Source organism: Drosophila ficusphila, unplaced genomic scaffold, assembly GCF_018152265.1.
Source record: "Drosophila ficusphila isolate 14025-0441.05 unplaced genomic scaffold, ASM1815226v1 contig_414, whole genome shotgun sequence".
Classification (NCBI taxonomy): domain Eukaryota; kingdom Metazoa; phylum Arthropoda; class Insecta; order Diptera; family Drosophilidae; genus Drosophila; species Drosophila ficusphila.
The window spans coordinates 1,696,129-1,711,447 of NW_025064328.1; the positions used below are offsets into that span (position 1 = coordinate 1,696,129).

Consider the following 15,319-nt stretch of genomic DNA (forward strand, 5'->3'; position numbering starts at 1 on the left):
AGACAGCTTCACATTTTTATGACCGTTGAAATTGAAAGATTATTGTGTTTAATGACAGGTTTACTACATTTTAAATGTCGAATAAATTTATCGATTTAGCGCTACAATTCTGAAATGACGGGTAGTGCCCAACTAATGAGATACTTTCCTAAAACAAGTGAGACTCTCAACCAACCTACAATTAGCACCCAAACTTTCAGCCATTAAGGATAACATCCTGGCCTATAAAAGCCCGAGCTTCGTGATTCAAGCCCAGACAGTCAAAATGATTCAACCGGGAAAGTGGCCATCGCCTGGCAAAAGGACCTCCGAAGTGAGTGGTACCAAAAAGAGGACTAATCAACCAAGTCTCCTTAGAGCCGCCATGCTATCAACTTTTTGGGAATACACGGAGCGAACCAAAGTGAGCGGCATTTGGCTGATGCGCCGGAATCGCACTCATGGCTTATCCAGATTTATTTGGTCATCGGTTCTGCTGCAACTACTCCTTTTGAGCATCTACCTTACCTTGTTGTTGTGGCTAAAGTTCTACTCGTATCCCATCCTAAACACCATTTCCAATGACCTTTCAATTACGGATGTTGCTTTTCCGGGTGTTACTATTTGCAGTCCAAAGGTGGTTAATTCGGAGAGGGTCGATCGTTTTGTGAAAACCCTGTGAGCAGTTTGAAAATATGTATGGATATTTCATATAAAATCCTTCCTTTTCTACAGACAAATTCCCAGGGAATACGATATTGCAGAGGTGATTGCCGGGTTTGATTTCCTCAATGCCTTTACGGATCAAAGTTTTGTGCCTCCAAGTCACGATAGTTTCAAGGCTACAGATGCAGTTCTCCGGTTAAACAACGTGACCACTTGGGAAGCAGCCATGGCAGTCAGTCCAGGATGCTCGGATTACGTTAAACGATGCTTTTGGGGACACACAGAGTTCCAGTGCAACCAGAGCCACGAGTATTTGTCCTTCATTCCAACAACTGCATATTTGGGTCCTTGCTGTTCCTTCAACTACAATCCCCGGAATTCCAGTTTTGTTCCCTTCTCAGCAAATATTTTTGGCATGGATGGGGGTTTGACTTTCGTTGGTGCGGAGGGCAGTGAAAGGAACCTAAATACTGGTCTTATTGTCCTTGTTCACCATCCAATGGATTATGTAACAGAGTCGGCTGCCTCGGTCACAATTACAGCGAGATCCGAGAGTTTCGTGGAGGTTTCGCCGACTGTGCAGAGTTCTTCGGTGGATGTCTTGGAGCTTTCGGAAAGGAAGAGGGACTGCCTCATTTCGGATGACCTTCAGCTTAGGAGCTATCGCCAAGCTGCCTGTTTGCTTGCTTGTCAAACGGAGGCCATCGTCCAGAAGTGCGGATGTCATCCATATCTTCTGCCCATCGTGGGGAATAATTTTAAGGAGTGCAACCTCAATGACACCTTCTGCTACTCGGCTAACTATGGTGAGTTATCTTATATATATAACTTTCTTATAAGATGCTAGCTATGAATAGAATAAAGGCTATAACCCTTTAAAAAATATTTATAAGGAGTTTAAGAGGGAAAGGGGTTCTTAAAAACAAGAAATTTTAAATCTTTCACAGATAATTTTAAGAGCGTTCGATGTGATCAATGCCTACCAAACTGCTACGATGTTACCTACTCCACGCTCTCCTACAGAACGGATCTCAACCAGCATCAGTACTCTGTTAACCCATTCTAGTGAGTTAATGCATTATAACCATACAATTTAATTATATATTTTATTTCTTCCATAAAAAGCTCAAGGGAGCTGCTTAACAACGATAGCTTTGTGCTTCGGGTTTACTTGGCCAAGCAAGTTGTTCCAGTTATTCGGAAAGTTACCGTTATGTCATGGATAGGACTGCTATGTGAGAAATAGTATCTTTATTTTTACTCGGAGGTTTTACTATGGTTACTTTCAGCGGATTTGGGTGGCATCTTTAATCTCTGCCTGGGACTAAGCATGATTTCCGTTGTGGAATTTTTTTACTACTGCACTTATCGCTTGTATATTCATTATCAACTTCAGAAGGCACAGCAGCCTAGGAAGGCTTGGCAATAGATAAGATGTAATGCCGTTTTTTATTGTTGTTTACCAGTGTAACAGTAAGCTTTAAATATAATGTTAAAATGCACATTTTAAAACAATAAACCTAAAAACGTATACAACAAAGAAAGAAAAATTTTAATAAATGTATTTAATTGCGAATAAATTCTTAAAAAACTCTTTGTTTAAGACTGTCTTGATTTAGGCCAATTATAAAAATAGGGGTTTCATTAGTATTTGAAACTGGCGGCCCTGCTATCGATGACAGTAAGTAGTTTGACTGTTACAGAACGGTCGTCTCTTTACCGTTTGGTATTATTTCTTTACAGTGCTGTTATTAGAGCTGAATAATAATCGATAACTACACTTTGTTTTAAATAAAAAAGTAATTCTAGTCAATATTTGTAAACATAATTTCTGTTTTTAAATGAATTAATTTAAATTAAAGGCGGTCTTAAATAATGTTTTATATTTTCCTTACAGCATACGTTCACACTACCTGCAAGCATCGACAGTCGCAGCAACAATCGAAGAAAAGTCATCGATGCATCGATAGCGGTCACCGCTTCTGTTGGACTCTGTATTTTAATTTGTTTAACAATTTCTCAGGCCAGTTCGCAAGGTACCGCGGCGGCGCATAACACACATTTAGCACAATTTAAATAATAACTGCGCAAAATGGCCGAAGTTGAAGCCGTCCAGATCATTGCCGAGTCATTGAAGCAACAGGTAAGAGGATCGTTTGGTCTGGCCGTCTGTCAGACATTTTTCGCATGCAATCTTCTGCACATGCAATCTGCGAAAAGTGTCGGAAAATATATCTTTCCACTCGGGGAGTTGTGGAATCTGTGAAGGTGGCGAGAACAATGGAGTGGTCTCTTATCTAGAGGCACCTGTTTGTTGTGCAAAGTTCAAAAACACTTGGTAGTTGTTGTTTTTGCTGTTGCTCCCCGCCGATTACTCCCGTTAATAAAAGACTGAACGGATTTGATAAAGGCTGTGTTCCAAAGGTTTGGCACCACGACCCAAGAACACCTTTCTTGCAGCGCCGATTATCGCCAGGGGGCAGATTAAAATCAATAAAACTTTAACCGGATTCCGGGCAAATCACTTAAGAACGTGTTTGCACATTGCCTACTGATTTGATCTATAAATTTCTCGTGTTATATTTTTTAAATGTTTGGTTGATAGCTAAATGAGGTGTCTGAATAACCTTGTTGTATCTGTCTTTTGGAACAGGGCGTGGAGTATGTCTTTGGTATCATCGGCATTCCGGTCATCGAGCTGTCCATGGCTTTCCAGGCCGCCGGATTGAAGTACATCGGAATGCGCAACGAACAGGCTGCGTGTTATGCGGCCCAGGCAATTGGTTATCTGACTGGAAAGCCCGGAGTTTGCCTGGTGGTTTCCGGACCCGGATTGCTCCATGTGACAGGTAAGATTTGGACTGAACCAGTTTGAACCTTTGCTAATCTTATTACGGCTCACCAAACCAGGTGGCATGGCCAATGCCCAGGTCAACTGCTGGCCATTGGTTGTCATTGGTGGAGCCACCAACCAGGACCACGAAGGAATCGGTGGTTTCCAGGAGTGCCCGCAAGTGGAGCTGTCGCGTCCGTACTGCAAGTACGCCGCCCGTCCGGCCACCGCTGCTCTGATTCCACTGCACGTGGAAAAGGCTGTGCGTTATGCCACCTATGGACGTCCTGGTGTCGCCTACCTGGATTTCCCCGGCAATATTCTGCAATCGAAGGCCGAGGAGTCGCGTATCTACAAGGCTCTGCCGCACCCGGCTCCACCACTAGCCTATCCACCGCACGATGATGTGATCCGCGCTGCCAAGCTTTTGCGCCAGGCCAAGCGTCCACTGGTTATTGTGGGCAAGGGATCCGCCTACGCCCATGCCGAGAACACACTCCGGCACTTCATCGAGAACACCAACCTGCCCTTCCTGCCCACTCCGATGGGCAAGGGTGTGGTTTCCGATACGGCGCCGCAGTGCGTCTCCTCGGCTCGAACTCTGGCTTTGCAGAAGGCCGATGTGGTGCTGCTCCTGGGCGCCCGTCTCAACTGGATCCTTCACTTTGGCAAGGCGCCGCGTTACGACAAGGATGTTAAGTTCATCCAGGTGGACATCAATCCCGAGGAGCTGCACAACTCTGTGGTGGCCTCGGTTGCCATTCAGGCGGACATTCGTCCATTCGCCGAGCAACTCTTTGAGCAGATGAACGCCGTGAACTTCCGTTTCGGTTACGAGCAGGATTGGTGGAAGCAGCTGGCCATCAAGTGCAAGCAGAACCGCGACACCGTGCAGAAGATGTCGCTCAACACGGAGACGCCACTGAACTACTATGCGGTGTTCCACCATCTGCGGGAGTTGCTGCCCAAGGACACGATCATCGTCAGCGAGGGAGCCAACACCATGGACATTGGTCGCTCCATGCTGCTGAACGAGCAGCCACGTCATCGCCTGGATGCCGGCACCTTTGGCACGATGGGAGTTGGCCCTGGATTCGCCGTGGCCGCCGCTCTTTACTGCCGCGACTTTGCGCCCGGCAAGCGAGTGCTGTGCGTTGAGGGCGACAGCGCTTTTGGATTCTCGGGCATGGAGATCGAGACCATGGTGCGGTACAAGCTGCCCGTGACCATTGTGATTGTGAACAACAACGGAATCTATGGCGGATTCGACAAGGACACCTTCGAGGCCATTCGCAGTGAGGGCGATCTCACCCAAATGTGAGTACCCAGTAGCTTATCGGTTTATCTGGAACCACTACTTACTGCTAATCTTATCTTGCAGCACACCGCCATCGGCGCTGGGCGTTCAGGTCCGCTACGAGGAGATGATGAAAATGTTCGGCATGCAGGGCTATTTCTGCACGGAGATCGAACAGCTGCAGGCGGCTGTTAAGGCGGCCAATCAGCTCAAGGACAGGCCGACCATCATCAACGTGGCCATTAGCCCGTCGTCTGATCGCAAGCCGCAGTCCTTCAACTGGCTCACCGAGTCTAAACTGTAGGATTAGCATCTACTTCTAGGTCTTAAGCACAAAGTTCACCATTCCGAAAGTTATATTGCCACGAATTTTTCTGTATATACATGCAATTTTTGATACGCCGTGTCTACTCTTAACTGTTGGCTCGCTTAAGTTCCTCCTCGAGACCGAGATAGTCCAAAAACCAGGTGAAGTCCACCAGTCGGCCTTTGTGCAGGAAAGGCAGCTTGGGGCACAGCTCGAAGGCGATGTTGAGAGGCGCAATGTCCGGCACTTGGTCATTGCGCATGTTGAAGAAGGCCAGGAAGTCACGCACCTCGATCTCATTTTGACCATTTCGCTGCAGCACCATCAGGATGTCCTCCACAAGTTCAAGGCTGAAAGGCAGCCGACAACCACGCAAAGTCGATCTAACTTGAGCCTCGCTGATGTACGGCCTGCAGGCGGGATTGATGTGGCTCAGGTGATCGTTCAGCTGCTCCACGCCGTTCCACAAAGCTCGTTTTAGCTCCAATTGGGCCGCTGCTCGCACTCGATTCCTGTCACAGCTGGGAGGCATTGCCTGCTCAGCCGAGAAGTAGCGACACACGGTCACTATTTCGTGGTTGAGCAGGCACTCCTTGGACAGGTAAGACAGGAGAGTGGAGCGCAGCGTATCGAAGCTCACGGTGGTGTAGTCCCCGAGGTCTCCGTCCGGCTTGCAGCTCAGCACAAACTGCTTGTAGTCGGGACGCACTGCATCGCGGATCTTCTGCATGATCAGGCGGATGTCGGCTACGGGGAACTGAAAAATAGATAGAAATTATATCCCTTATCGCGTTTAAGCACATGTATTATTCTTGAGATATACTTACCTCGCTGGGATGCTGTTCCATGTACATAAGCGTAAACTCGTCAGCCGAAACAATGTGGAAGATGTGATCCTTTAGAGTCATGGTGCGTCCTATGTAGAAGTCGTTGGCTCTATAGTACTGAGGTCTCGAGGAGCTAAACATATCCTGACCCGGCAACGGAACTCTGGCCTTTTTGAGGAACTCGCCACCCAAGAAGCCCGAGTTTCGACGTGACGACTCGTAGATTTGCACCGTATCGTCGGCCAGGAAATAACTGATGACAAAATCTCGCTCGTTATTGTCTCGAATGGCCGAAACGAGTTTGGCCCCGAAGCGCAGAATGCATCCATCGTACTTGAAGAGCTTCTTGAAATCAGCTTGCGGTGGCTTTGGTTCTACGGTGATGCAGTTGCCCTCGGAATCCTCGTGGCTTCCCCAGCCATTGTAGGGTGGCAGTCGACGGGATGCCATTCCGCCCTGGGTGTAGGGACGAACGTCACTTCGCTCTGGTATTGGTTGAGCGCAGAACTCCTGAATGCCGTACTATAATGGAGTGTGATGAGTTATTTCTTCTTAAAATTTGGGAAACTCCTTTTTCTTTTCTCACCTTTTCCCTATAGTAGCTCTGCGTGAACTGATCACAGCCTGTAAGAACGACAGCCCTTCCAAAAACATTCAGAACAGCTCCTATTTGCAGATCCTGATCGGTGTAGTGGTGAACCTCTTTTTGTCCGGTGTTCAACGGGTCGGCTACGTAACGCACATCACGCATACTGTTGCCCAGAACATTTAGCAAGGTCATAGCAGTTTGTTGTCCAGGCAGAGGGAGTCCCGAAAACTCCTTTGGCAGCTTTCCCCGTTTCAGAAAAGTACTGGGTCCTTCGCGACCGGAATTCCGAGGGAATTTCTCCTTTATATCAATGGTATCATCGGCTAGGTAATAACAGATCTCCAACTTCCGCACATCGCCAAACTCGCTGCGATCATTCCAATAGCCCTGGAACTTCAGTACCCTTCTGTCAAACTCCAGAAATTGAGCGAAGGAATGTTTTTTGGGTAGAGCTGAAGAACAGGTATTAGCTGTTTGTTTCAAGCCAGAACGTTTTCGGATTTCCGTGGTGGGATCACTAAGAGAAAATTCAGATATAATGACAGTTCAGCAACCAATATGCATAAATTTGATATTAAAGCAGGCTTTGGAATATAAAATATATAAAATACAATACTCAACACATCAGAAATTTATATTTTATAATCTTACCATGGCTCCTGCTGGGCATCAGGCACAAAGATGCCAGCTCTATTGAGGAACTGCCTTGTGAACACGTCACATCCGCTGATGTGGTAAACCCGATCGAATATCTGGATATCCGTGTCCACATTCAGGTCGAAAATGGATATGAACTCCCTGTCGGTGGGTGGTGCCTTCGGGATTCTTTGCCGATGAACCAGGCAACCTTGCGGAATGCCGGAGTTCTCCACCTTCGGCTCGGTGACCTGCATGGTGCCATCCTCCAGGTAAAAGTAGATCTTCACCTTGCGCACTTGATAGGGGGCGTGGTAGATCTCGGTCAGGTTCTCCTTGAAGTAGGCGTTGAAACAGAGCACCTGCTTGTCGTAGGCCAACCAAGGTGGCAGTTTTGTGGTGACCTTCGGAGCCCACAGGCTGTTGATCTGGGCAGGCACAGGAGGGCACTTCGGATCGGCCACGATGCCATTGGGTTCGACTAACTCTGGTTCCCTTCGATCCGACAGCATCTGGATGCCCTGGTAGTGCATCAGCGTTTGCTGCCTCGGATGGCGACGCTTGCCACGCTGTAAAGGATTAGGTTAATAGCTACAAGACACTTAAATGGGATACATTGCACCACTTACGTCGTAGAACTGCGCTCCTGGCAGCATGGGCATCCCCGGTAATCGTATCATAATTACGGATAATTTCGCACGCTTTTGCTTATTCCAAAATGAAATTTTGCTTTGCCAATTCCTTTTGCCAAATCGTTGTGGTTACATTTGTCTCGAAGCCAAAAGCAATTCTGTGGCAGTTAACGCCACGCAGCAGAATTCTGGACTACTTGGAGTGTTTCGACATTTCCGCTGCTGTTCGATAAATGGAACAAGCGGAACTATGGCAATGCCACCTCGCCATGGCAGCCCGAAAAGTCAATTGGCCAACAAGCCGACCAACTGCAACTGGTGGAGGTTTCCAAGGAGAGCTTCAGCCAGCCTCTACTTCCACGTAGCGAAGTCTGTATTAATTGCGCCCTTATTAACACATGTTATGTATTCAATTCTTTTATGACGCACAGAGATATTTCGTTTTTTATGTTAGTAAAATGTATGGAGTAGGAAAAGTTGCTAGCTTAAAAAAGATGAAATTCTTTACTTAATTATATTACTGTTTAAATTTAAATACAAATTATTGGGGAGTATGGAGAGCTAGTTTCGTCCTGTCGATAAAATGAATGCATTATTGAAATAAATGAATTCAACAATATAATTTCTTTAAATCCTCTCTTATACCGATTTATTAAATACAAGTGCTATCTGTGGTTGACTCATGCTATCTTTGTCTTTGAACCTGAACGCTTTTCAATCACTGATTGAATTGGTGTCGCGGTCCAATGACTTTCTAGAGTCATGGCCACCGAAGTTATTGGAGTTGTGGAGCAGACGAAGTGTTTGCTAATTAGTCTGGCAGGCAAAAGTAGGAAACCCACAGAAGCACGTGCTTTTTCTCACCTCTCTCCGGAGCGTTACCCATCTCCCCGAGGCTTACAAGCTATCGTAAACCGATGCCTCAGCACTGGATCTGTAAAATCCGAGGCGGTAAACGCAGTCAAGAGCTCGAACGGACAGCACAAGAAGCGGCAAAATGAACCTGTTGTGAGTTAATTAGCCGTGAAGTGATACCTCTTCTTTTTCCACTGACAATCTACTCCCCAATATAGCAGCAAGATCGTACATTTCCTCCTCATCCTGGAAGTGGCAAATGGTTTGGGGGCAAATCTCACAGCTTGGCGACATCACAGAAGGCAGAAGCGTTTCTTAATTTATCAAAATGGCGGTGTTATCAAGGTTACACATCAAATATTTATTCAGTTGGTTGATATACATTGATTTGTATCTTTACAGTTTGTTGGGGGCTGTGCCTTTCCAGTGCCTTTAATGGAGAAAAAACTCTGGCGTCAGTTGGTCTGGCTCATGAATTTCCACTACCAGTTCAATGAACCCCAAACTCCCATTTATTGGTGGAAACTTTGGAATAGTTCCCGTGGCCTCAAGGGACCCATTACCCATCTATCCAATCCATCAATTCCTCCTCGCTTATTGGTAGATGAACCCCAGCTCTTACTTTTCAAGTTCGCTGAGGGTTATATGGATCAGTTGGGTCAGAATGGAAGTGCCTGTTTGGAGCGCCTGATCTGCGAAAATGGGCAGGTGGACGAGCATAGTGGACTTTATGCAGAACTTCTTCACAGATTGTTAAGGTGAAAGGGTTTCTTTTAACAATTTCCAACCGGAAGTAACTCTTTTATTCCTGTAGACCCCATCGAACGCTGGACGATCGATATTTGGATGCCTGGAGAATGGGTCGCCATGGCGTCGACTGTCGACGAGCCTTTCCAGAAGCTGATTACTGCGTTTTGGACGATTACATACACCTCCATGAACGGAGACCCACACAGAGTTTTCTGTAAGCCTAGAATTAGATTTCGCAGAAGCTTTCTCTTTGGACAAACGGCGCCGGTTGCCAGTAGTTCAATAGCATTTACATAAACATGTACAAAACTAATTAATGGTAATTAAAGATAATAATTAAATAATTACACAATGTCTGACTATATATAACGAGGTTGGGAGAATTCCAGAGGCTTTACTTATCACTGGGTATGGTGACTTCGTCATCGTCGTCGTCATCGGAAACTCGCCAAGCCAACTGGTAGTACTTTTTGTCATTGCTGGCCAACCAGAGAACTGCGCAGCGGTTCGTGCAGAAATTGCAGGTGAAGAGCTGCTTGGAGGTGCTGCCACGCCTAAAATGAGTTTTTAAGAATTAGATATCAGAAAATTAGCCACTAAGAAAAAAGGTAAGAATTTAAATGGACTTTGGTTTGCTTAAAGAATTTAATCAAATGGTTTGAGATTTTTTGTCATAAGTCACGACCTTGGTGCATAATTTGTTTTTAATGTTATTATTATAGTTTTATAAAAATTATAATAAAACTCGAGTAAGAGTAATGTGTTAATCAATCTAAAGATACAAGTGCTCTTAAATACACCCACGAAAATATTCAAATAAAATAGATTAAAGCACAAAAGGGCTGTATTTTTCTGAAAAATTCAACAGCATTTAGAAAAACCTAATTTAAAAAAATTAAGGACTAAAATCACGGCTAAGTATGAAGCACTTTAATTCTGTTTTTCACTTAGTCAGTCCTCCCTGTACTTCTTGCGGTTGTGATAGGTCCATCTGGCCCAATTAGAAAGCCGGTTTCTGAGGCACCAAAACAATGACCACATGACTAACCCAGAGCAAACAGCAGACGCAAACAGTAGCGTAAATCGGACCCACCTCTTCACGACCATGAAGTAGTACGAAGTGTACAGACACCGCGAACAGGTGGAAGTCGTGCAGCGGGCGATGGGTCCGTTGTTGATGTGGGAACCGATGTACGGTTCCGGGAGGAGGCGGTGCAGGGCGGAGTTCTCGTAGATCGGCACGGATCGGTTGAGCGTCTGCAACGCGTGCAGACAGTCGTCGTAGAGGGTGACCCGGTTCTCCACCGACGGAACCGGAAATACTGTGCGGGTGCCCACCGGAAGTAGCAGCCTGGAGTTCGTCTCCAGCTCACGGACCCAAAAAAGACCCTTTCGAGGAACGGCGCTATAAAAAAATCATATATACATAGGTAAGTTATCAAAGGAAAAACTTATATTGTTCTTAATCAGTTGTTTGAAGAACCCTTTAAAAAATATATTTCCAATGCAACTATGTACTGGTTAAATTAAAATTAGAAAAATATTTAAAATTTGTTGATAAAAGATCTATAATATCGACACATTTTGTTTACACATTTGCTTCAAATTCCCTAGTCATTCTCAAAGGCAGTTTGCCAAGTTTATCGCCAATTGTTTTTCAACAAACATTTCGATTTTGTATTCTATCCATATTATACCCATCCCATGTGAGATTCAATCATTGCCAATTTATCTTATCGTAGAAGAATAACAGAAACTTCTTACATGGGAGTGCTCCTTTGGCGGTTGTCGTAGAAGTTTTGGTAGAACTTTTCATAGACCATGGGTATGTAGTTGATCGCAGTGTTGTGGAAGATTCGCACGTGGTTCATGAACTTCGAGAGGGCGGCCGGCAGGTAGACGAGAGCACAACCTGCCAAAAAAAGATAGATAGATAAAAGATACAATCTGTAGAATCCCAGGTATACTCACGATCGGCGGCGAGGGATTGCAACATGGGCAGGTTGGCGATGCGCTCGGGAATGTGGACTAGCGCCTCGTTGTCGCTAACATTTAGCTCATTCAGGCGGACGCACTCGCTCAGTTGGATTGGCAGGCGGCGAAATTGGTTCTTGGCGATGTTCAGGTGCTCCAGATTGCGCAAGCTGCTCAGTTCTGAAATGGGTGGTAATACTAACTCCATTAGAGGTCTAATCCAGTCATAGAAATCCCTTAAAATTTAATTTAATAATAAAAAACCAGGTAGGCATTGCAAAATAGGTTCAAAATAAGGGGAAAATCATTCCGAGACTAATTAAAAACACCTTTTTTCGTTAAATTATCAGAAGTTCTTGTAACATTTCAGTAAATGATCTTACCCACTGGCAGTTCGGTGAGCTGATTGCCCGACACATTTAGTTGCTGTAGACTCAACAGTAGACCCAACGTGGGTGGCAGCTGTTTGAGCTCATTGTTGGAGACATCCAAGAACTCAAGGTTCTCCAGCAAATATATATCCGCGGGCAGTTCACTAAGATTATTGCCCGCCAAATGGATAAACTTGAGAGTGGTGATGTTCAGCAGCCACTTGGGAATCACCGAGATGAAGTTCTCCTTGAGGTAAACCTCCTCGAGGTCCTCGTAGAGGAACAGATCCATGGGCACATCCTTGAAGTTCAGGTAGCTCCAGTGCAGAATCGTTTTGTTCATCGCGAATCCGTTGCAGTTACACAATATTATTCTGTTGGTGGCGTCGTCAGGTTTTACTTGCTTATAGTTTGGTGTTTCTGTTTCGGTTTCTGAATCTGTTGTTGTTTCAATTATATTTATCTGCGTCGATACGCGGTCATGATCATCATTTGGCAACGCCGACCGCCAAACAAAAACTGCCACCGAGTGGCTCAGTGGCCCAGTGGCAGAACCACCGAAATCAGCAGCAACAGTTTGCTCTCCGCCGAGAAGAAATCTCCTTCGATTCGGTTCGGCACTACTTGGCTAAATTTGTCCCACTCGCCTGTCGCAATTCTCGCGAGCAGCGCGCTTTTCACTTTTAAATTTTTCTTTTATTCTTAATTAACAGGCCGGATGAAAAGTCCCCGGTTTACCATAGTAAAAAATTTTTTTTTTGCAAAATTCAATTTTATTGTTCAACATAGTTGCCTTCGAGGGCGATGCAGCGATTATAGCGATTTTCCAACTTTTCGATGCCACTTTTGTAGTACTCTTTCGGTTTATCCTCAAAATAGGCCTCAGTTTCAGCAATCACTTCATCATCGGTCTTAAATTTCTTGCCAGCGAGCATTCTTTTAAGGTCCGCAAACAGGAAATAGTCGCTGGGGGCCAGATCTGGAGAATACGGTGGATGAGGAAGCAATTCGTAGCCCAATTCATAAATTTTAGCCATCGTTTTTCCAGACTTGTGACATGGTGCATTGTCTTGGTGGAACAGCACTTTTTTCCTCTTCAAATGCGGCCGTTTCTTTGCGATTTCGGCTTTCAACCGCTCCAATAAAGCAATGTAATAGTCGCTGTTGATTGTCTGTCCCTTCTGGAGATAGTCGATGAATATTATTCCATGCGCATCCCAAAAAACAGACGCCATAACCTTTCCAGCCGACTGTTGCGTTTTTCCACGCTTTGGATTGGGTTCGTCGCTTGCTGTCCATTCAGATGATTGGCGATTGGACTCTGGAGTGTAGTGATGGAGCCATGTTTCATCCATTGTCACATATCGACGGAAAAATTCGGCTTTATTGCGCTTAAACATCTCCAAACACTGCTCCGAATCATCAACTCGTTGTTGTTTTTGATCGATTGTGAGCTCGCGCGGCACCCACTTCGCACAGAGCTTTCGCATGCCCAAATATTCGCGAATGATATGATGTACACGTTCCTTTGATATCTTTACAATGTCTGCTATCTCGCTCAACTTCATTTTACGGTCATTCAAAATCATTCTATGGATTTTTTTGATGTTTTCGTCGGTAACAGCCTCTTTTGGGCGTCCACTGCGTTCACCGTCTTCAGTGCTCATTTCACCACGTTTAAACTTAGCATACCAATCAATGATGGTTGATTTTCCTGGTGCAGACCCCGGAAACTCTTTATCAAGCCACACTTTGGCTTCAACTGTATTTTTTCCTTTCAAAAAGCAATACTTTATTAACACACGAAATTCTTTTTTTCCATCTTTTCAACAATAACAAAAGTAGCTTCACTCAAATCGATATAACTCCCGAACTAATTGTCCGATTGCTGTCAAATTTTGACACTAATCGTTTGAAGGTTGGTACTGAATGAAAATTATATGGAAAAAAATCTAGTAAAATCTAGTATGGGTCAGACCGGGGACTTTTCATCCGACCTGTTATTTGTTGCATCAATAACGCTCACACATCATCGTTTTGTCCACTGACCACCGACGTATACGTAATGTAATGGGCGCCCGAAAGTATACCTTTTCGTTGCTTTTTTGAGGCGGTTTAACGCCTTTCGAGCTTTGGCACTGACATTGAATTTTCCTGCTGCATTGATTCCCTCCCCCAGTGGGCTGGTGGGCTGCATTCAAGGTCATTGCTGCAAGCCGAGTGAAAAGGGCAAGCTTGCGAAGCTTCCAGAGCTTTTGGGTTAAAGAAAAGGGGGTTATGGCGAGTTTCCATAAAGTGCACAGCTGCAAGCTGGGAAATCCACGCTGAGCTTTTATAACCTTTTGGATAACCAAAAGGTATGATAACTACCTCTACAATTAATTTCTTAAATAATAATTTTTATAATAAATAATATATATTTTTTTAGACTGTAGAAAGCAATATTATTGGTAGTACATTAAACACTTTAAAAGAGTTGTTTATCCAATTAGTGTTGCATTTTAAAAAGTTGAGTTTGTGTTTGTAATAAATAATGTTATAAATATTGTTTTATTCTGTGCTCCACTGGTTTCATGTTTAATATAAATAAACTTAACAATATCTTCTGACTTTAGGTTCGTTTTTTTAGTATCCATAGCTGCCGTATCCATAATCGTAACCATATCCGTGTGGATGATGGTGGTGGTGATGGTATGGGGACGGATAGTATCCATACGGCGGAGGTGGAGGCGGCGGAGGTGGAGGAGGTATTCCGAATCCCACGCCAATTGGCAGTGGCAGAGGTAGTCCCACTACAATGGGCGAACCCATTGTTCCAGCAATGCAGAAAACAAGTCCGATAAGAGCGATCACAGCTTTCATTTTTCTGGCAAGATATCTCAACAAACTGACGAATCTAAGAAGAAGCTGCCGGCTTTTAAACACGATGCTGTTACGAATTTGGGGATTTCAATCTCAACGTGAGCAAACAAAATGAATTGAATTTCACCTGCCCAAAGGTGCGAATTGCTGAGAGTATTCCCCCATCAATGCAAATTGGCAATTGCTGACGATTTCTGTTTTGCACTCGAGCTTCGGGTACTTTACCAAAAAGATATAAACGAATTGTTGATCTATGGTTTGACCTTATTTGACTTTAAAAATTCCTATTTTAGTGTCCAATCACCTTTATTATGATTCTTTTTTGTATGTTTGTGTTACTTTTTTGATAAAAAAATTATGTTTATTTCGAAATTAAATGTAGTTAAATCCAATGTGTTCCTTGTAAATTCCAATCTCGTTTAGTAATGGTGGTGCGAATCGTAGTGGGGATTGTAGTGAGGATCGTAGTGACGATACTGATGGGCATCGTAATGCTGATCGTGATGAGAATCGTGATGACCATTGTAGTGCGGATCATGCCCATGAGGGACAGCAAAAGTGGCGACGATGACGAACAGAAGTCCGATGAGGGCGATTACAGCTTTCATGTTTCTGTTAGGATTCCTTTACAAACTGATGCTTTTGCTGCGATGCACTGGCTTTTAAATCATTCGAACACACGGACTTTGGGAATTTCACACACAGGTGGACAAACAAAAGGAGAAGGCAAGTAAATGTCAA

The 15,319-nt window shown here is 44.6% G+C and overlaps 6 protein-coding genes across 6 annotated transcripts; 3 read left to right on the plus strand and 3 right to left on the minus strand.

The window, feature by feature from the left end:
• Positions 1–265: 265 nt before the first annotated feature.
• Positions 266–2,074, plus strand: LOC108094820 (sodium channel protein Nach). The gene is made up of 5 exons (XM_017195591.1): positions 266–657; positions 715–1,451; positions 1,593–1,710; positions 1,771–1,880; positions 1,935–2,074. Exons 1-5 carry the CDS (start codon positions 266–268, stop codon positions 2,072–2,074), a joined length of 1,497 nt encoding a protein of 498 aa, XP_017051080.1.
• Positions 2,075–2,591: 517 nt separating this feature from the next.
• Positions 2,592–5,174, plus strand: LOC108094906 (2-hydroxyacyl-CoA lyase 1). The gene is made up of 4 exons (XM_017195752.1): positions 2,592–2,788; positions 3,299–3,494; positions 3,556–4,795; positions 4,860–5,174. Exons 1-4 carry the CDS (start codon positions 2,738–2,740, stop codon positions 5,077–5,079), a joined length of 1,707 nt encoding a protein of 568 aa, XP_017051241.1. The 5' UTR covers positions 2,592–2,737; the 3' UTR covers positions 5,080–5,174.
• Positions 5,114–8,411, minus strand: LOC108094905 (EF-hand domain-containing family member C2). The gene is made up of 5 exons (XM_017195750.2): positions 7,764–8,411; positions 7,150–7,703; positions 6,496–7,015; positions 5,910–6,431; positions 5,114–5,839 (listed from the first exon to the last, which is right to left on the minus strand). The coding sequence occupies exons 1-5, from the start codon at positions 7,812–7,814 to the stop codon at positions 5,189–5,191; spliced, it is 2,298 nt and encodes a 765-aa protein (XP_017051239.1). The 5' UTR covers positions 7,815–8,411; the 3' UTR covers positions 5,114–5,188.
• Positions 8,412–8,670: 259 nt separating this feature from the next.
• LOC108094932 lies at positions 8,671–9,617 on the plus strand. The gene is made up of 4 exons (XM_017195791.2): positions 8,671–8,774; positions 8,840–8,966; positions 9,024–9,379; positions 9,436–9,617. Exons 1-4 carry the CDS (start codon positions 8,764–8,766, stop codon positions 9,587–9,589), a joined length of 648 nt encoding a protein of 215 aa, XP_017051280.1. The 5' UTR covers positions 8,671–8,763; the 3' UTR covers positions 9,590–9,617.
• A 22-nt stretch (positions 9,618–9,639) lies between these two features.
• LOC108094931 (leucine-rich repeat protein soc-2 homolog) lies at positions 9,640–12,229 on the minus strand. The gene is made up of 5 exons (XM_017195790.1): positions 11,729–12,229; positions 11,343–11,525; positions 11,136–11,283; positions 10,465–10,776; positions 9,640–9,925 (listed from the first exon to the last, which is right to left on the minus strand). The coding sequence occupies exons 1-5, from the start codon at positions 12,057–12,059 to the stop codon at positions 9,766–9,768; spliced, it is 1,134 nt and encodes a 377-aa protein (XP_017051279.1). The 5' UTR covers positions 12,060–12,229; the 3' UTR covers positions 9,640–9,765.
• Positions 12,230–14,247: 2,018 nt separating this feature from the next.
• LOC108094933 (transcriptional regulatory protein LGE1) lies at positions 14,248–14,578 on the minus strand. Its single transcript, XM_017195792.1, has one exon. The coding sequence runs from the start codon at positions 14,576–14,578 to the stop codon at positions 14,342–14,344; it is 237 nt and encodes a 78-aa protein (XP_017051281.1). The 3' UTR covers positions 14,248–14,341.
• Positions 14,579–15,319: the final 741 nt, after the last annotated feature.